This window comes from Propithecus coquereli, unplaced genomic scaffold (genome assembly GCF_000956105.1).
Source record: "Propithecus coquereli isolate 6110/MARCELLA unplaced genomic scaffold, Pcoq_1.0 Scaffold103, whole genome shotgun sequence".
In the NCBI taxonomy this organism is placed as follows: domain Eukaryota; kingdom Metazoa; phylum Chordata; class Mammalia; order Primates; family Indriidae; genus Propithecus; species Propithecus coquereli.
In genome coordinates, this window is record NW_012134192.1 from 1014200 (window position 1) to 1036806 (window position 22607).

Genomic DNA, 22607 nt, shown 5'->3' on the forward strand with positions numbered 1-22607 from the left:
GAAACAGTCTTTATAAAATGTGTGATAAAATGTTACCTTCTTCGAGCAGTAAGGTATCATTAGCCAAATAACTAGGGATATAAGAGTGTACTATGTATGATCTTTATGTCTAAATTTGCAATTTGGTCATAAGTGCTATTCTTATTATTATTCTCATTATCATTTTTATGGAGCTCTGGATATATAGTCATAAAAAATAAATAAATAAGTAAAAAGACTGCTTTCCAAAACAGTTTATTTACCTCAAGGGGAAAACAGTTTCACCATATGTTTGTTTGTTTGTTTGTTTGTTTCAGAATATTACAGGGTACAAATATTTTGGTTACATGAATTGCTTTTGCACAGTTTAAGTCAAAGTTATAAGTGTGCCCAACACCCAGATACTGTGCATTGTACCCATTAGGTGTGATTTTATTCATCCACTCCTCCCCCTTCCCACTTACTTGATTTTCGTTGAGTTTTACTTCCATATGTGCACATGAGTGCCGATTGGTTAGTTCTCATTTAATAAGGAATACATGTGGTGTTTGTTTTTCCATTCTTGCAATATATCACTTAGGAGAATAGTCTCCAGTTCCATCCAGGTTGTTACAAAAGGTATTAATTCATTTTTTATGGCTGAGTTGTATTCCATGGTATACACATGCCACATTTTATTGCTCCACTCATGAATTGATGGGCACTTGGGTTGATTCCATGTCTTTGTGATTATGAATTGTGTTGCTATAAACATTTGAGTGCAAGTGCCTTTTTGGTAAAATGGCTTTTTTCCTTTGGGTAAATACCCAGTAGTGGATTGCTGGATCAAATGGTAGGTCTACTTTTAGTTCTATGATGAATCTCCATACTATTTTCCATAGAGTTTGTACTAGTTTGAAGTCCCACCAACAGTGTATAATTTTTCCTTTCTCTCCACATCTCAACCAGCATCTGTTGTTTTGGGACTTTTTGATAAAAGCCATTCTCATGGGAGTTAGGTGATACCTCATCAACTGTAAGAATTCTAGAAGAAAATGTTGGAAAAACTCTTCTGGATATCAGCCTAGGCAAAAAATTTATGAAGAAGACCCCAAAGGTGATCACAGCAACAAAAATAAATAAATGGGACTTGATTAAATTAAAAACATCTGCACAGCCAAGGAAACAATCGACAGAGTGAATAGACAGCCTACAGAATGGGAGGAAATACTGCATGCTATACATCCAATAAAGAGCTAATAACCAGATCTACAAAGAACTCAAGCAAATCAGCAAGAAAGAACTCAAACAACCCCATTAAAAAGTGGGCAAACGTCTTGAACAGAAGCTTTTCAAGGGAAGATAGACTAATGGCCAACAAACATATGAAAAAATGCTCAACATTTCTAATCATCAGGGAAATGCAAATCAAAACCACAATGAGATGTCACCTAACTCCAGTGAGAATGGCCTTTATCAGTCTCACCATTTTTAAATTGTGCTTGAATGAGAAATTACAAAACGGTTTTTACAATAAAACCTGAACGTAAATGTCTAAATACCAGTCATTGTTCATATCATTCTTTAAAATTCTTACCACTTCTAGTGGGTCAAAATATCTGCCCTTGGTGGTGCCTGGAATTTTCTATCAGCAAAATCCTAAGATGTCAAAGGAAAAAGAAACCTCCACATGCCTGCAACCCAGGGATTCAGGAACATTTCCAAAATAAAGTGTATGAATTCTCCAAGTATCTACAAGTAAATTTCCTTGAGGGTCCATGTTTTATCTTAAAGACTTCTATGAATTTTGCATTATACTCGATATACAGACACAGGTGTTTACTGTATAAAACGATTCCACACAATCTTCAACTAATATTAACATTCCAAAAGGTGATTCTTCTCTCTTCTGTAGGTACACCACCCCAGTTGGACCATTCTAGATACCATAAAATCCAGATAAATTCAAACCAGCAGAGACCTCTGTTTCTGGAACTTAAGTGGGTAGTGTCCTTTCCACCCCTTTGTTGGAGTCAAGTACAATGTAGAAATAGAGCCTCCAAATGGTAAAGCAATTTGCTTGGATCATTTGACACCCACTAACAGAGCCAAGACTTCAACTCAGGTCTCCTCATCCTGGCCTGTTGGAGCTTGTATGGTTCCAGCAGCGACATAGCAAGAGGCTTTTGAGCAGTTTGCCACTCAAGGGGATTCCCCAGCCCAGGAACTATTTGTGGATAACAAGGACCCATGGAGAATATGATTAAAGAGATGCAAGGCAGCTGTGGCCCTCAACTTTTCCTGGCAATCAATAGTGCCACCAGGAAAGAAGCCAGAGAAAGGAGCCAGGCAAGGATTCAAAGGCTGCTGGTGGGGAGAAAAAAGTGTTTGCTAACAGTTTGGCATCTTGCTTTGCAGCTGCTAGATAAATAGCTCTTGGGAGTCAAGAAGACATGATCCATTGACTAACCCTATACAGTAAATGGAGAAATCGTTTCGTAGAACCACGAATCTCTTTTTTTTTTTAATCTTGAAGTTGTATATTTTTAATAACTGAGTTTTGCCCTTAAGGTATTTCTTAGTCTTATTTTAGCCTTAAAACTGAAGGGGAAAAAACGATTCATTGAAACAAAATATTTCATATTTTTATTTCTTAGATGAGGCAAAAAAATGATATTCAATTTTGATGAATTGCTACAAGAAGGAAAGATTAGGCAAAACCTAGTCGATATTGTTTGACCCCCCTCGTTAAAGAAGGTACGTTATTAGATGACAGCTTTCCAGAAATATAGAAAAAATAAGTGAAACTGGGTCACTTTAAAAAAGAAGTGTTTGTATGTTTGTGATTTCCTTTGCTCACTTTCTGTTTTAAGACGCTAGAATTTTATTCATATACATTACTGTATGTTTTCAGTTCAAGTTCATGGTGATTGCCTTATATATGTAATCACCAAAATAAAATTTCTTTTACAGATGTCATCTTTAATCTACTCTTGTAGGTAGCATTTTCATTTAAGTTCATTAAACTAAAATAGTGCTTGTAATTTAATGAAATATTTTTTTCCTTTCATTGGGAAGAATTATTAAAAATGTCAAATAAAATATCGTATACTTCACCTCCTAATAACTATTCCCTCACTATTTTTAATGGTACATAAGACCATGAAAATAGATAGATGATGATGATGATACAGATAGATAGATAGATATAGATAGATAGATAATTTTCACAGGGAAGTTCTTAATAGATGAAAGAATCAAATGAATAAATAAATGAAAACCTGTAAAGCTACAAGTCACTTGGGCATTTGTATACCTGAGTTATGTCATTGTGATTACATGATATATGTTTTATGTATTCCAATCCTTTTCTTCCAATCCTTACTTCTCGAAGAGAAGATTACTCTACTGACAGTACCAACTGTGGAGTAATTTCTTCCTTGTGTCTTTGGTAATTGTTCTTTGTTATTAATACAATAAATACATAAGCCTTTCTGTTTGAGGAGACATAATAGAAACTTTAATTTTAGCAATAATTATTGCTTCACAATAATAATGAATTTATTCAATTGTAAGATTATTTTTTCCACCAACTCCACTTATTGTAATTATTTTCTGGCAGAAATACAAAGCAACTAAGCTTAATAAGTTGATTGTTATGGCATACTTTGGTTTATAAATAATACTGAAGTTATTTGTGATTGTAAGAATAATAGAATTTAAAATTTGCGTTTCAGAGATCAAAAGTATTAAGAATCTAGGGAATACAAATGTAAGGAAATTTCTTATAAATAATGATAGTAATCATGCTTTTCCTAATTCTATCAGAAATGATCAACCAGAAGTATTTTTAATTGGCAAATAGAGTAAGATTATTTTGCTCTATTTTCTTGTGGTGATCACTCTATAAAAAGTTCTTAATGTAAACAAAATAATTTTTGGGTCAAAATTAAAACAATTTTCTTATACTACATAGTAAGTGAATGTAGGTTCAGAATTATTAATTCCATGTTTACATTCTCTACTTTCAGCTAATCACTGTATTTGTATTCTAATTAACATAGTACTTAAAATTAATATCGATAAGATAAATTTTGAATAGATGAAACATCATCCACGATTCAAAAAAATTTTGGGGGGAACAATGGCTGTGTGCCAAATGTTTTCCTGGGCACAGCTTTTGAAGAAGAAATTATATTTACTTTGTAAAAATGATGAAACCTTTTCTTCTATAAAAAGAAAATAAATTTGTCATAATTAAATTTAAAATCTTAGTGCGGCTTTAAGTCCTAGGATTCTAGTAAGGGCTAATATTTTTTTAATAGTATGTCAGAATTTTTTCTTATTTTAGGTCTGAATTTATGTCACATATTTTTTTCTTAGCTTTTTCCCTTGATGTTGACCTCGAAATATCTAACTGGAATTCATTAGCTTGTAACTTGACTTGAATCCTGAATATGTACAAATTTAATACAGAGAAAACTTCACGTAGCACAAGAATAAGTAAAGAACATTGACATTTAGTCAAAAGTAATCTCAAAATTTATAATTTACAGTATGTGGCTGTCAATTTTTAAATGTATCATATGTTTCATAAAGAGCAGCATAGTACTTGACCAACAGTAGTGGGGTTCATTCTTGTAGAGGAACATAGTCAGCCCCCGGTGTGTTCAAGTAGAGAGTGATTGAGAACATGAAAGACTTGAAACTTAGGCTGAGGTAGCTGATTTGTTCCAATCGATCCAAGGAGTAGACACAAGAGTCTTTGGGGAGATGCTGTGAAGATACAAATATGGACCCATTATAAGGACCAATAGTCAGAGATACTCAGAGATGCAATAGGCTTGGAGCTCTTCATCACCAGAGGTACTTAAGCATTCAAGAAGGCCCCTTATTAAGGACTTTAGAAGTTATTTAGATATTATATAATTGGTTAAACTAGAATAAATTTAAAGTTCATCTGTCCCTGTAAATCTGGGATATTCTGAATCCCTCTACCCTCTGTATTGCGTATGTCTTAGAAAGATGCAAAAAATGTGAAGTAAATGAGAAAGCGTGTTTGTACATGCTTGCAGTTTATGAAGACACCCCGTTTTTTGAGTAATCCAAAGAGAAAAAAATAAAACACAAACAACAAGGAAGACCATAGTTCTCCTGTGTGGAGAATAGAATTATTTATGAGGTAATAATTGGGAGAAGCACCCACTGACTTTTGCCATTTTATGGAAGTTTGTAGTATTGGGTAATGCCTTAGATTTCATGCTCAGGTTTGCCTTTAGTCAAAAATGTGCATAAAAACAGAGGAACTAATCATTAAAATAACAAGCGTTGTAAAGTTCCTTAAAAAAATCTTTTCCAATAAGGAGTTACTTGAAACAGGAGAAAGTAACATAGAGCCAGAAATATCAAGTACTAGTCTTTGCTTTCTCCCATAGTACTATCCACAAATGAATTTCTTAAATTTCACTAAGATGAGAAATTGATGGCTAAATAGGTATGTTTTCTTTAAATAGGTAGGAGAAGCATACTTGGCAGTTTCTACTTACAAATAAGCCATTTTGTGTTTTTTCTTCTATTTCCATCTTTTTCTTTCTTTCTCCTAAGATTTACTGTTTTGAGAGCTTTTGGTATAACATGGAAGCTCTGCCCAAAGTCACTTCTGCCACTGTTTCCTAACCTCCCATATTCTGCCAAGCAGCCTTAGGGAATTTTTAAATATTTGCACTCACAGATTTTTCTGAAATTTAAGTTGGCATTTTTTCCATTCCTATTTTTATTAGAATCTGTGATCATTAGTATATTTATAGTATAATCACTGCTGGTGGACAAAGTGCTTTTTTCTTCTCACGCATTCTCTTAACTATAGCAAACACAGACTTCATTCAAGTTGAAGCTCCTATGTGGCCATAGTGAGGAAGACATGTATAAATATGTTTTCCTGAGATTGAAAGGGTGGAAATTTCCAATCTTGATCAGAAGGAACTAAGAGGAAGTCACAACTACTTAGTTAGCATTCCACCACTATTCTTCACTTAAGGAAATATATCATTATCTCATATTGACCTCCAAGTTACAAAACAGTAAACACATGCAGAGCACACAGTAGAACAATTGCCTATATTTTCTTTCTTTTTCAATGAAAGGTGAGTGTAATAGGAAAATAGTCAAAGTCTCAGTAATGTTTTCATTCAGACCAATTTGGTAAAAGATTTTATAGCAATAAGGAATGTGATTTAACAGTAAATGCAGAAAGAGTCCTGTAAATGTCAAAAGGAAGTACTGAAGAAAGATTCTGGAAAGTTGGCAGTGGTGGTAGCATAATTTTTTTTTTGTTTTCCAAAGTATCTACATAAAAACAGACAGAACAACTGGGCATCAAAATCAAAAACCTATGGACAATATTTACAACACAACTAGCTAACAGCATATGGCCAAAATGTAGGCATCAGCCCTAAATACAGCAGGTAATAACAAACCACCAATAGCCACCAGACCTGAACGTTGTGGGCATCTGAGTGAGAGAAAGGAAAGGGAAACAACTCGAGGTGTCTGGCAGGCTTGAAAACAGGATAACCACAAAATAGCCAATAGGCATTGACCGGAGAACGCAGCAGGCCAATGTGAGAACAGCAGAGAGTGGGGGGCGGGGGGCGTGTACCGACACCAATCTCAGGTGTGAGCAGGGGACCTGCATAGGAATTTTGGAAGGAGCTAGAATAGCATTGCTGGAGCATTCTCAAAACCGACCATGACAGTGCCCTACATTATGAGAAAATGCTGGGAGCGAAATAAAAATTCAACAGAGATGAAAAATAAAAGAAGGTGCCCATAAAAGTTGGGGAGGGAAACAAAGTCAGGAAATGTCAGAAAGCAAGACATCATTTTTTCGTTAATGATAGCCATCATTTATTCAGCACATGCTATGCGTCAGGCACTGTTTCTATAAATTGTATAAATTTAACGTGCGCAACATGATGCTTTGGTGTACATATACAGAGTGAAATGATTACTACAGCTAAGTATTTTATCCTACCCATCACCTTTTATAGTTACAAGAGCACCTAAAATCTGCTGTCTTAGAAAATTTTCAGTACAATGTACAATATTGTTAGCCATAGTCCTCACACCATGTATTAGATCTCTAGTCTTAATCATCCTACATAACTATAAATTTATTCCCTTCAGCCTATTTTTTCCCATTTCCTCCCTCACTCAGCCCCAGTAAACACCATCATACTCTCTGTTTTTATGTATTCGACTTTTTTAAAAAATTCCATGTATAAGAGAGATCGTGCAGTATCTTCCTGTATCTGGCCAATTTCACTTAGCATAATGTTCTATAGGCTCATCCATGTTGTCGCAAATGTCGGTATCTCCCTGAATAGTATTTCATTGTGTATATATACCACATTTTCTCTATCCATTCATCTGTGGATGGACACTTCAGTTGTCTCCATATCTTGGTTATTGTGAATAATGCTGCTGTCAACACGGGAGTGCTGATATCGCTACAAGGTGCTGATTTTATCTCCTTTGAGTATATAACCAGCAGAGGAATTGCTAGGTCATGGTATTGCTATTTTTAATTTTTTGAGAAAACTCCATACTGTTTTCCATAACAGCTGTACCAGTTTACATTCCCTTTTCTCCAAACCCTCACCAACACTTGTTATCTCTTGTCTTTTTGATAATAGCCATTCTAACATATATGAGGTGGTATCTTATTGTGGTTTTGATTTCTGTTTCCTGGATGATTAGTGATGTTGAGCACTTTTCATATACCTGTTGCCCTTTTCTATGTTTTCTTTGAAGAAATGTCTATTCAACTCCTTTCCCTGTTTTGGATTGAAACTTTTATTCACAAACACTAAAATCTATTAAGCAGAGTATATTTAGGGTAATTGAAAATGTAGCGTATGTCTGTTTTTAAAATGAAATGATTTATGGTATTTCGATGAAACAAATAAGTAACCAGAGATTAGGAGAATTAAATTTCTTTTTCATTTGTAGGGGTAGTTAAAACTCAAGTTAATACTTGGAATTGACTGATCGATTCTTTTCTAGGGACTGGCTTTAATACAAAATCATAAAGATTTTCCTCATTGTGCGTAACATACAAGTTACTTGTTGGTGAATTTTAATAGCAATATGGGAGCTCCAAGAGACAACATTATCTGTCTCATTAGTTTTCTTATCCATAAGGACAAGCACAATGCTTACTAAATACTTGCTGAATAAATGGTCTCATTGAAAATAATTCCCTGAATCTTCAATAAACAGAATCGTGAAATGATAGAAAGTTGGAGGTAGCAGAAAACTTAAGGAAACATCAAATGCAGTGGTTCACAACTTTTTACAGTATATGTCTTACCTAAAGAGAAATAAAACTCCATTTTTTCTGAAAGAACATTTGTATTCTTGAAAACATAAACTCTTTAAATTGCAACATTGACTGTTGTGGGATTGATGCACACAGACATTTTTAATGCAAATCTTACTGGAAATATTTTAGTTGAGTCATTCAGAGCATGTTTTAAATGCATAAAATTAGTGTCATTGATAAATATTGGCCCTTTTAAAAATAATTATTGATGTATTTTTTAGTTGTTAAGGCTAACTAGAGGTTGTAGGCTCATGCTAAGTAGAGAATGAGTTATTGTTTGTTCACTTTCTCATTTATACATAAGAATGTGGATAGCAAGAGATGAGAAGTGATTTGCCTGAGGCCTTAGTGCTTAACAGCGGCAGAATCAGGAACCACTAAAACGCAGTCGAGAGAGTGCATCGCAAAGAGGACAGATCTTGCATCAATTTCAGCCTTTAACTTACAATATTGTGACTTTGGGTCAATTCCTTAACCATTCTCAGTAACCCAACCAGTGGTTGAAAACAAATTTGCTTACTCTAAGCAGCCCTCATCTGTGTTAAAAGCACTATTTTAAACAGTAGTCAGTTTCAACAAAAATTGTGTAAATATCAAGATTTATTGGAGGGATTCATTTATTTCCCATTCTTAACTTCTTTTCCTTAGCAAGTGTTAGAGAATTACCCAAGATAAGAGGAAAGGGAAAAAAACAAATGATCTAAATAATTCGCAAACCATATTATCAACCCCTGAGTATTATACCATCGATTGTACAATAAAAACTGTTATTTTTATAGGTTCTAATTGGTATATCTCAGACATATTGCTTTTTTCTTTTTTTTTTTTTCCAATTTTAAAATGTTGCAGAAAGAGTTACTTCCAGAACTGTAATCTGGCTCACACAGTATCATTACAATGGTAATCAGCACTTCTTTATCGCAGGATGAAAGTAATGCACTCTCAAGGAAGCTTTTGTGGAAATTACATGAATCTTTGTAAAGGACAGTAATGAATATCACGGGAGGGCCTAGGTAAGGGATGATTAAACACTGCTATTAGTCAGTTATAACATGGTATCCAAACATATTTACAAGTGCATCTGTAATATCTCTACCATTGATCCTCTAAAGTACATATTCCTTTTTATTTTCCTGCCACACTAATGTTATATTGTTCCTTTTCTCAGGATCATAATTATCCTTTTATTGCAATCTCTTCATTGATTTGACAAGAGATAGTGTGTATCCAAAATAGTAAAATAAGTCAAATTCCTCAGATTTAAAAAGATAACACCATTCTGGATACCCATTTTTCAACGTAGAAGCTTAAGTAGGTACAAAGTTTGCTATCTGCCTTTTAAACTTTCTCTAAAACTTGTAATTTCATTGAAATGTACACAAATTAAAAACATATCATGAAATACTGTTCGTATATGAAAAAGCTAATTTTGCCCCCTGTTTGACTGGTGGACATCACTCTAAATCTTCAAATGAATAGCTTCCACTCTTGGATTTGATGGCATAAGTCATTTTATTGGGCTGTTTCCTAATTGTGTGATTGAATGTGGATTAATGCACACAACTACTTTAGGGTAGAAAACAGCTCACCATTAACCATTCCTAAGGTCACAGCTGATTAGAGCTTCACTTGCCAGCTTTCTTTAACTTCACTTAGAAACACATGGGTGCTCCAGACACGAGAAACTTTATGAGAACAAATTCTTGAGGAACATTGCCAGTCTTAATTGTGGTTGGGAGCAGCACTAACTCACATTTGACTTTTACTAGGATATTTATGACCAAAGGAGCATTATCTTGTCTTTTAACCCAGTCACTGTGCAACAGTGAGCTGGCTTGTTTTCACACCCACTGCAAAGTACTTTTCTTTAGAGTAAATTGCCTGTCTAACACCAAATTATTACCCAATTTTAGTAGAAAATAACCTCTTATGGAAATGTGATTCATGAAATAAAGAAATATTGCCAAAAGCATTATCAACGTATTGTGAACTAAGGCTAATGTTAAAGAAGACTGGAATATTCTCAGCTTGTACCACGAAAAATCAGTCAGAACTAAAGATTCTATTCATGCAGTGCAATCTGGTAGATGTTCTTAATGTCACAGAGGGGTATGATGCAGACAGAATCAAAGATGACTCTAAAGTACTGAATCTGAGCAACTGGGAAATTATATTTTCTAATGACAGAGTTAGAAAGACCAGAAGGCAAAGTTAGTTTAGGAAGGGAAATGAAGGGATGGATGTTGAGCATGTTTGGTTTGAGCTGATGGTCAAATCGCAATTGGGCTTTTTCAAAAAATACCATGGAGCACTACACAGCCATAAAACACCAACAACAGCAACAACAACAAACAGTGATCTAGTATCTTTTGTAACAACCTGGTTGGAACTGGAGACCATTCTTCTAAGTGAAATATTGCAAGAATGGAAAAACACACACCACATGCACTCAATACTAAGTTGGAACTAATCGATCAACACTTATGTGCACATATGGAAGTAAAACTCAACGGAAATCAAGCAGATGGAAGCAGGGAGGAGAGGATGGGTAAATTCGCACCTAGTGGGTACAATGCACACTGGGTGAAGGGCACACTTATAACTTTGACTCAAACTGTTCAAAAGCAAATTATGTAACCCAAATGTGTGTACCCCCATAATATTCTGGGAAAAAAATACCCGAAAAGAAAGAATGGATTAAGGTAGTCAGGCGAGAGAAAATATGGACATTACAATAGTGCAAGTTGAAACCCAAGAAAACAAAGAAGAACTGTATGGAGAAGAGGAGAGTGTTTGTGACTAAATGTCAGGGCATGTTAACGTTTAGTGTTTAGGGACCAGAAAGGGGATCATTTAGGAGAAAAACAAAACAAAAAACACACAGAAAACAGAGCGAGCTGCAAGAGAACATACCATGCTAGAAAGTTACAAAAAAGGAGGTCAAGAATGAAGAGAAAGGCAGCAGTGATAAATGCTCTAGAGAAGTCACAGAATAAGAAGAGAAAAAAGGCATTAATTTGACAATGAGATCCTTGGTAACCTAAGAGGATGTATGTTTAAGGCGGAGAGCAGGCACTTGATTTAAGGGGGTAAAAAATGGTTTTGTAACATGAAGTCAGTGGCAGCAGTAAGACATTCAAGAGACATACAGTCCCGAGGATTCGAAGAACATCAAATAAAGGCTTTTTTGTCCAATGCCGAGTGTAAGCATAAGGTAAGGAAACTATGGAAGGGGTGTTTTAAGGTGATTGGGAAGGAGGGAGTAATGAAGTAACTTCATACCAGAGATATTATTACTGAGAAGGAAAAGCAATTAACTATGCAACCAAGGAAGAGTATTTCAGATAAGAAGGAAGCATGAGTAGATATGAAAGCATCAATGGCAGAAGAGGATTGGATCTTCTTCATGGCTTCATCTTCTTAGTAAATATAGGTGAAGAAATTCACTATCCAAGAAAGGGCAGCATGAGATTGGATACCGGAAAGCAAATGGTTAGATTTTGGGTATATCAAAAACATTCCACAAGAAAGAGTAAATGAATCACTGACTTCCCAGTGGAAATTAGAGTGTGATTTCTTGAGGCTGGGTTAACCTGGATATGTGACTTTTTTTCTCCACTAGTTGAGACTGCTCAGTATCTGGAAGAGGAAAATATAGGAGGTGAGGATTTGTGATGAGGATGTGGGGAACTTATCCAGAATTGCTTGTCAGGTAGAGAACAGAGATTGAAGAGGCCCCTGTGGAATTCAGGCTGGCAGGAGGTTTGGTGAAGCCTGGTGAAGTCAATGCTCCATGATCCAAAGGATTTAGGGGCAGTGCGGCGCCAAGTGATGGCCACGTACTGGAGGTGGCTGCTTTGAGGTGACATAGAATGAGCAATATAAAAGAGATGGAAGTCAATATTTTCAAAATGATCCGGGAAGAACCCTGAAATAGGGAATGTTAATGTCATTAAAGTTGTTGGAGGGGATAAAATAGTGGAGAGAAAAGCAGTGCACATAAAACCAGTGGCTGACGTTTTCTAATGACCTGGAATGAGTCTTGCAGGTAGCATGAGAGCTGCACTGATGGTGAGTGTCATTCTGTCCTTTGTTGTCATATTCATTCCACCCACAAAACCATCCCTGATGACTCGAATTCAGAGGAAGGTAGTTTTCCACAAAACTCATAGCATCTATAGTCAGATGTTTTCAGTGGATACTTGATGTTTTTAACTGACTCTCAAATCTCATTGCTTAGCTCCTGTTCAAGCTTTTACATGCAAATACATTAATTTGCTTAAATGTAATATAAATGCCTTATGTTTAGTCCTGCGTTTTCCATAGAAATGTGCAAATAGTAATTTTATTAGCTGACTGAATGCATTTATTCCCACATGAAAGCACTAATAGCCTCTATCACATTCATTCTTGGTTTGGGCAACAAAATGGCCAATAATGCACTAAAGTCAAAAGAGGAAAAAAGTCAGGAAGATAATTGTCACCCAAGAGTCTGGATGCTGTGTCCCCAGTGGGGACATAAATTATAGAATAAGATCTATGCAAGTCAACACAAACACTTACTGTGAGTTTCCTTGTGAGTTTCCACTTTGCTGGCTATGGTAGATCTAAGCTGTCTGCTCCAGGTGCAGTTACAAAAGAGGGTACATTGTAAAGAATGATAATAAAACTGACTAAAATAAGGTTCACTTTTTATTATCACCGTGTGCCAGAAATTCTAAATTGTGTTAGTGATAAAATATTCCTCCCTGAAAAAAAATTTTGCCAATCTACATGCAAGAATGGGTTCCCTTACTGCTGAGTTTTATTGACATGATATTAATATATATATGTGTAAGCTTCAACTTAGCACAATTTTATTGTTTATCCTTTAGTAAACATTGTCTCCTACATGGAAAACATGGAAGTTAATTCAGAGAATTCCCAACTACACACTTGGTCCCTCACAGCAAACTCAGCTACATGCATCCATTTAGAGAATAAGTTTGCAAGGTCTTGAAATTTTTTGCGTTCATTTCAGGCATGGTGGTGTCTTAAATTCATATACCCCAGTCATATATCTGTATTAAAACAGTAGATTCAAAATAAAGAATGATAACATTGTGCTTGTAAAGATGAAGAAACTGAACTTAAAGTTCTTCAATTCTGATATTACAGGTGCAAATCATACTCTGAATCTTGTGGAGTTGATTCATTTGACAATATTCCTTCACGTATTTTTTTCCCTTTTATTCAAAAACAACATTCATTTATTCTTTTTCCCTTTTTGTATGGTAATATTTTACTTTTTGTTTTTAATGTCTTTTACTGGTGTATTATATTTATACAGTTCAAAAACAAGGAAATTTTCTCTATTTCTTTTATAAATTTGTCTTGTAGAGGAGGCAAATGTTATGAAAAGGATCCTCTTCTGGGTGTCAAATATTTTCAGGCCCCCACTGCTGTGCTTATTTCAGAGTTGAACAGGATATGACACTTGACGTCAAGGACACATACGTAGAGTATGATGTATGTATAGAGACTATGTGTCTGCAGCCACATAAACAACCCCAGTGTGTGCTAAAATGTGACAAGAGATAGTGATAAAATACCAGGAAATGTCTGAAACAACACAGGAAAATGAGAAGTGACGTCTAATCTGTAGGTGGGAACCTGGAACGTTTTCTTGGCAATAACGTGAAATGAGTAGTGTTGCATTAGCAAAGATGATGAAGTAAGAGTCCTTCCAGGCTGAAGGGATACCACAGGCAAAGGCTCAGAGTGGGAAATTATGGAATACAGACCGGAAACAGAGAGGTACAATTTGGTAGTGGTTGGTTCTTAACCCTCACTGTACTCACTGATTCACCTGAAGAACTTTTTCAAAAATACACTTGCCTGGATCCCCTCTAGAGATTCTAAATCAATTGGCTGAAGTGGGCATCAACATCGGTCTTGTTTGTTTGTTTTCAAATTCCTCAGGTGATTTTATTTTTCAGTCAGCTCTGAGAACCACCAAACAATGAAAGAAAATAATGCACATTAAATATTTGAAATGTATGATTGAAAGATCTTTCTTCCCATATTAAAGAGTTTGTACTTAATTTAGCAGCCATTGGAGAATCATTTACTTTGCACTTTTGGAAAAATCACATGAATAATAGGATTTTTTTTGTTGTTGTTAATCCCAATAGATAGGTGTTCTGTATATGCTTTGGGACAATTTGCATCTTGGGCATGTACCAACTGCGGTTATAACTAATTCTTCAGGATCATCCATAGGACAGTTCTAGAATGAAGGCAACATACCAATGGCAAGTAGCAACAGTAGGTTAAAGAAAAGCCAATTGCAAGAAGAACCAATATACAATGAGCAGAAAATGTGTAAAAAACACTCAGGCTTTGCTTCCTGCATAAGGAATTGGAATTCTCCTGCTTGGAATTCTCAGCTCAGCTACTTTCTGCTTTGTCAAAAGATAGACAAATCAATTTGAGTTACTCTTTTTAAGGAAAATGTGATCTACAATTCATGAAGCAAAGAGAAACAGGCACAAACAAGAGTAGTTTATTCTAATTAAAATGCAAGTCTCATTGGCTAGAGCCCAAAGTCATTGTGTTTCCCTATAGACAGAGCTGCCAAATAAAATACAGGACACATAAATAAATTTAAATTTAAAACAGAAATAAGAGTCATTTTTTAGTGTAAGTATGTCCCATGAAATAGAGTTTAAAAAATGACTTGTTTATCTGAAATTCAAATTTAACTGGTGTCTCACACATCTACTTGCTAAATCTGGCAACCCAGCTTATAATTTGTTAAGACTGAAGAAATATTCAACACAAAATAAGGACAATAGAAAAGAACTTGTATTTCAAATTATGAAAAAGAAAAAAAAAACAGCTCTTCCATTGGATGGTCAAACTTTATTATCAAAGCTAAATATTGAAAGGTTGACTGTCTGCGATGCCTTCAGTTCCCGGGAAGGTCTGCTGGAGACACAAGCAAGATCGAATTTCAGTATTTTTGCTTCCACTTGATTTTGGAGGATGTTTCTGTAGAGACTTTAGAAAATCATTACCCTTGCTCTTTAAAACATGTTGTGTGGACCGGCAGTGAGCTGGGAGCCTGTTAGAAATGCAAGCTCCCAGGCCTCCCTGAGACCTACCACGTTAGAATGTGCAGTTTAACAAGATCCCTTGTGATTTGTACACACAGTCAACTTTGAGAAACACAGATTTAGTTCAACAGTTTCCAAAAACATGCTTTAAGAAAGTATAGGCTTCACAGACTCTCTCGGGGGTCAGGGAGTACATGTAAGCAGAGGTGGTCCATCACAATTAAAGGAGACCCGCCCTGTGTGCTTCTGTTGGGGCTTCCAGGTGAAATTTTGTCAGAAAAAAGGGTCTGTGGCTTAAAAATGAAAAATAAATAAATAGAAGTTTGAAAAACAACAATCTAGTTCATTTCATTTTCCAGATGAGGAAACTAAGTAACAAGGAGGACACGTGACATTGCCCACGTCCTGTGCTAGGAAATGATCTCTCTTTCCACTTCCTCTCTGTTCATTGAGCAAAGCAGCACAAAATACCAGAACTTTTGAATCGACTGCTTGGCAAGTGCCATCATGTAGCACAGGTGTCTTTATATGGGCCTTGAATTTCAAAATCAGCCCCTTTTTTTTCCATATCCATGCCCAGAATGTCCTTCAAGGGCCCATCCAACCCAACGAAAAGCACTGCCTGTTCTGCTCTCTGAACTGGAAGGGAGGTCTCCAGCTGCAGTTTTGTGTACACTGCTAACCGAGGATACCCTACAGGTTTGTTTGTGGATATTTCAGCTAATTATCTTGCCACAGACCATTGAGACAGATCTGGATGATTGTTCAATTAATAGTACTGAAGGAGTAATTAGGGAGAATTCCTGCCCGCACAGCCTGCCCTGGTGCCAACGTGTCACTGTGAACGTTTTCTTCTGAATGTGATTAATCACATAAATAATTCTCAGAAATGAAATTAGAGCTCACCCACGCATTGCACCCAGTCATGTTTCAAGGCATTACATCCTGAATCTCTGTAGTGAATTAACATTACAGTCTGGTCTGAATTCTTCAATTTGCAGCCTACATTCTGCTCCATTAGCAAGCAACCCTGGGGTCTCTAACAGTTTCTGTAACAATTTGAATTAGCCATTCTAAAAAGAACACAGATTTGGGAATGTTTAGGCCTCAAGAAAGAAGTACGATATATCCCGTCTCTAACATGCTTGCAAATTTGTGCCAGGGCTAGACGTGATGCCCAGGTTTCTAGAACCTTCCGTCCAAGCCCTTCCCAGTCCACTGGGCAGATGGCTCATATTACAGCATTGACATTAAGGATTTTTCTATGAGCAGTAAATGTTCATTCATTCTGTTAAAGTCATAGAATTGCCCCATTATTTTCATTTATAAGGAAATCTCTGAACAACTGCAGAGTGACATTTTAATAGAAAAGCAATTTCAGGTGGGACTAATTTGTACTAGAATTCCTAATTTAAATTTACAAATTCTAAAAGTTATTGGAGGGAGGTGGGAGGCACAATGATCAGAAGAACCTCAACATGGAGGGATTTTTTTTTTTTTAATTACGATCTTCTCCCCAACTTTAAAGTCACTCGTCTCAGACACGAAACTATAAAGATCCTATAATTTTAGAGGACAAATTAGCTATCATTTTACAGATGAGGAGACAAAGACCCAGAGAAATCAAGTGATTTATTCACAATCACATAATTGTTTTGGGATATGGGATGGCATTGCCTGTTTCATTGTGAAAGTATTCTAGAAAGAAAGCAGGATTTTGGTGAGGTCATTAGTCTTTATTCGGCATTGTTATGTCTAAAATTGAGATGTCAAGGAATTGTAAATAATATAAAATAAGACCCAAAGTTTAAAACCTTAGTTGCATGACATTTGTTAGCTTTCATCATAAAGTTTATTAATAAGATATTATTATGGAAAATTCCCTTTCTTTTAATCTAGTAAAAACTATTGGAGGAAGTTTAAATTTTCATTTGTGCCTGGATAAAATAGCAGTCTTGAATACTTTTGTGGCTGGATTATACCTACTCTGTTTTGTTCTACTTCAGTAATGAAATGTTTGAGTGTTGTACACTGATAGTTTAACCAAATTATGTGTGAGTGGTGGGGTCACTAGTGATTTTAAATCTTGTTGGGGTATTTCTATGTTTTTTCCCCTACATCGAGTAATAAAAAATTTCAAAAATTATCTTTAAAGATATATAATTAATTTGGATAATAAGTTTGTATTTCCTTAAAAAAGGAAGCTTCACTCCCAACATTTTTGTGCTTTCTGCTTCAAGGACCTCTGTGATAAGCTCATGTACATGATACACATTATCAATAATCCTGCAATCTTTTCACCTAAGACAGAATTATTAGCTTAGTAATTCTAATTTAGCAACAGAATACTTAAGGTGTTAGTAATGTTATATTTTGAAGACTAAAATAAAACTACAACCATGTTTCCAAATGTTGGGTGAGTTATGCAGAAACCATTGAATTTTAAGAAGTGATTTCCACAGCAGGGAAAATTAACTTTGGAAGTAGATAGGTTTTATTTTACATCTTACCTCTGCCATTTTCTAGCTTCGCAGGTTTGTGAAAAATGGAAATGATTGAATTGTGGATATTCGATGAGATCACGAATGTGAACCACCTAGTACAAAACATGAAATACAGTTAAGAGCTTAATAAAATGTAACTTTCACAAGCATCCTCATCACCATGCTTGTCATCTGTATTCCTTTTTAATGAAAAGTCATATATAGCACAAGATTTTTATGTGCTATAAATTAGTGCTTGCAAATTAGTGCTAGGTCATAGGGCTGCACTTGCCAGTTGGACCCATAAACCAGGTGGGCCTTGGGAAGGTGAAGATTTAGGGCAAAATCTTAGTGGTGCTGCTTGACCAGGGCAGTTGTGGCTTTGGAGAAGCCTAATTGTGAAGTCACTGAAACCAGAGCAGGGGCTACAAATAGTGGATGTTGCAACACATGGCCTTTCCGCTCCAAACGGGGGTAACCGTGAGTTATAGTATCCCGTTCCCTAGAGGTGCTTGGTACATTTCCATTGATAATGCTCTAAGTCCCACCACAAACACGTTGATTTGCTTTGTGGCCCTCCTTAGTTTTAATTTCTTTTGGAAAATAAGAATATTCAGTTTCACTTAATGGGACTTCATCAGCAAATAAATTTAAGGCATTCTGACCACATCATGGTTATAGAAACGGCGCATCATGTTATTAGTAGGCACAATGTAATTACCCAATTGGTATTTTTCCAGTAGGTAGAGCTAATACTCATTCCTACCTGATGTGAAAAAGTTCTTTCACAACCATTAATCATTGACACTGGCATGTAATTGGCAAATCTCGAAAGATACAAAATGCCAGTATATGTAGGCTGATATTCAACCTTTTCTCGCATTAAAAATCTTTAGATAAAAATAAGCTTCCTTCAATATTTATTGTCTTATTTACCCCAAAATTTCAGGCACTTTGATAAATGACATAATAGTTTCTGGTGTCACTGTGGCTATGAAATTCATTTTGGTGTCTTCTGCAGCTGTAACTTAATAATTCATTTCAGCATATCTATTTGTAAATCACAGAAGGTTTGTTTGATGGACGAAGTACTGGAAAGAAATGCTCTTTTTTTGTTTGTTTTTTGTCAATAACAAACAACCTGTATTTTAGAACTAGCATCCACTGCACACAATATTTATTTCATAGGCTCGAGATTGTCCGTACCCTGTAATGATGGACTCTACTTTTCAGAGTATGATATCTTTAATTTTCAAGCAAAAAAGTTAAGTCATATATGAGAATGCTTAGCTTAATAAATAATTTAAGACATTCAGTGATAGTTTTTTTAGACTATTTGCCAGGAAGTCTAGCACCTGATTAGAAGCACACTTCTAGAAACTGTGCAGAATTTCATAGCCTTAGTTTTTGAATGAACTAATAAATAAAATGAAGTGACATCAATATGGACATCTAGAGAAGAGAGTTTCAATGGCTAAATATTTAAAATATTTGTTTTCTAATTCAGGTCTTTTTTGCCTAGTTGTATTTGGGCATTTTTCAGACATAAATCTGCATAAGGCATTAAACCTTGCCTGTGAGAAGCTCTCAATCCTCTGGGGACATGTGTGGCAAATGGACTATCACCTGGCAGAGGTTGATAGTGTCATAGTAGAGACGCAAGTACAGGGCTTTGAAGGCTTATAAGGGGTACACTTAATTCTGACTGTGGCCATAGTAAGAAAAAAATTTAATGTGTTACTGTTTTTTTTTTTTTTGCATTTCCTGTTTTAGAGACGCCCAAGCAGATGGCCTGCAATGAAGTTTCGAAGAGGTTCTGGACATCCTGCCTACGCTGAAGTTGAACCAGTTGGAGAGAAAGAAGGTTTTATTGTATCAGAGCAGTGCTAAAATTTCTAGGACAGAACAGCACCAGTACTGGTTTACAGGTGTTAAAACTAAAATTTTGCCTATACCTTTAAGACAAACAAACAAACACATACACACAAAGGAGCCCTAAGCTGCTGTAGCCTGATGGAGACAAGATTTCTGGACAAGCCCAGCCCAAGAAGGGTAAAAGAAAAAACTTATACAAGATACCATTTACACTGAACATAGAATTCCCTAGTGGAATGATATCTATAGTTCACTTGGACCATCTCCTGTGGACTTACCTGAAGTATGACAAGATTATAATGCTTTTGGCTTAGGTGCAGGGTTGCAAAGGGATTGAGAAAAAATAATAATAAAGCTTTAGTTCATGAGGGATCTATACCTTTGGTTCAAATGTTCTTCTCTGATGTCTCAAAGCTAACTGTGCTCCAAAGCCTGAACTCTTTCACTCAAAAGAGCAATGAGGAATGTTTCAAGACGGCTGAGAAAAACCACTCATGCAGGAGTAAAAACAAACACAAAATAAGAGATTTTCTATCTTTTCCAAACAGATGTGTGGCGAAAGGACTCTGTTTTTCTGGTCTAGATCCATCTGTATCAACAAGTTGCATTACTTTACAGGATGAATCTTTTATCTATACAGGAGGTTCCAACTATGTCTGCCTCTTCCTTGATAATGAATGCCCTTTATATAAGCATTTGGAAATTTCTGAAATTTCCAAACTTTTAACTAACGATTAGGGAAGAGGGAGTGGCCAATGAGGCTTTCCATTCTCCTGCCTCAGAATAAAACATCCGATTTGTTTAAAGAAGCATTGCCTCCACTTCCCAACTGTGAAGTCCCATGAAGCCACACTTGTTCTTGGCTGACGGAAACAAAAGGAATCAGTATGAAGAGTTCCTTAATCATTTTTGAAACAAAAATGTTAAGGGATTTTTAACCTTTTTTTTTATGCTATCTCAGTGCTAAAGACCCATTTCATTGTCAATTCCTGTCTAAGAAGCCATTCAAGTCAGCATGGCGATAAAAAAAAAAAATGAAAGAACCCTGCTGAATCATACAGTAATTTTCTTTAAAGCACATAGTAGTTACATAAATATATATATAAATATATTTTTGTTTATAACTAACACAAGGCAGGCTCTTGTGATTCTAAGAGTGCATTTTGTCATCGAGACAAAACAAATGCAAGATGTATCACTGCATTACTTCCATAGAGTTGTAAAATAATCCTTAATATTAGAATATTTTTATGTCACTTAGCAAAAGTGGTTCAATTAATTGCAATGCCCATCACTTTCCTGCCTATTTGATCCACTTTTTCATTCATGTCAACACCTTCCCTCCCTGGCTCAGTAAAGCAGATGCAGAAAGCTCCTTCGATAGAACGCTCAATTGCTCTGTGATCACAATCCAGATTTGGAAAATTCCCCATGAATGAAGAAAGAAAAGGCATCAGTTGAGGAGGAAAATGGTTGATATATATATTGAGCTCCTAAAGTTTAAATTCAGGTACTGCGTGTACAATGTCATCAACACCCTGACCCATGAAACTTTTACGTTCTGTGCCAAGAAACTGTTGGTTCCTGTAAGGTACAGCATTCAACATTTGCAGATTCAGGTCTCGAGAAGCAGAGATGTCTTATAAGCAGCACTTTACTAACAGCTTAGCATCTGTGCACAATGTCTGCATTGGACGACCTCATTCCTCTAGTAATGATATCACAGTTTATCATCACGGTTGTCTGACATGAACAAGTGCCCTTTTCTATTCCATATATTTTGCTTTACAATTTAAGTATCTAATGAGGGTGGTAACTTTTTCCTAACTCATTTAGTTAATAATTGCAACAAAAAAAAATGAAAAGCAAGGTGAGTGAAGGATGTGATGACAATCTCTGCAGTAGCTATGCTCTGTTTATGTGAAATATTCCAACTTATTCTTGTGGAGTAGGTTTGGTCGGATAGCAATAACCAAATGACTTGCCAATGTAACTGGTGCAACTGGTATTCTACAAATGAGTAAGGAACACATAGACGACTTCCTTCTAGGATAAGATGATGCTTCTTTCACTAGCTTTTGTGGTATGTGGCTTCCAGTAGCAATTGATTGGCAGTTATAAATCTTGCATGTATATCCTTACACAATTCTTAATATTCTTATACCCTTCAGAGTTCATCTTCTGTACCCTTCAGAGTTCATCTTCTATTCTAGATTCAAAAGATTCGATAATTCTGTAAAGAAATCATAAAACCCTCTGAATCGTTCAGTGAACCAAAGCACCAAGTAATAGGGAAAACTTTTTGAAAGTAAAGTATGGGAAAACTTCCTAACAGAACTAGGAGTTAAAGGTGATAAAAAGTTTCTGTGGTATATGAATTCTCTTTAATGGTAAGGGGAAGTGTTGGCTGAATCCCTTTCTTTCATGAAGCTTTCATTCTATTCTGTATTTCTGTTTTGTTCTTGGTGCCCATTTGAGCAAATGTACACACAGTTTCTGGAAATTCAGAATGGACACTGATGCTTTGGACTTTACATATATTATGTATTAAAGAGGGTACATGTGTACCTGACTTAACATACTATGAACATAATAGAATAACAATAACAATAAAAAATTAAGAATTGCAAAAGGACACAAACTTCTGGAGAAATCAGATAAATGGTGCTATAGAAGAATTTAGTTATTTCATCTTTATTTTTTGAAAAAATAATATTAAGTGATTAAATAAAGATATTGAAAGTCAAGAAAAATATCTTAAGCCAGCCAGATGGCACTGACCACAATGGCAGTTTGTTTATGAAGGGTTTG

At 35.6% G+C, this 22607-nt stretch overlaps 1 protein-coding gene across 1 annotated transcript in view; it reads left to right on the forward strand.

The window, feature by feature from the left end:
- PLXDC2 (plexin domain containing 2) overlaps positions 1-19811 on the forward strand; it is a 61383-nt gene extending 41572 nt beyond the window's left edge. The window contains exon 5 of the mRNA XM_012644259.1: positions 19695-19811. Coding sequence (XP_012499713.1) covers positions 19695-19811 — 117 coding nt within the window. The remainder of the gene's footprint in view (positions 1-19694) is intronic.
- Positions 19812-22607: the final 2796 nt, after the last annotated feature.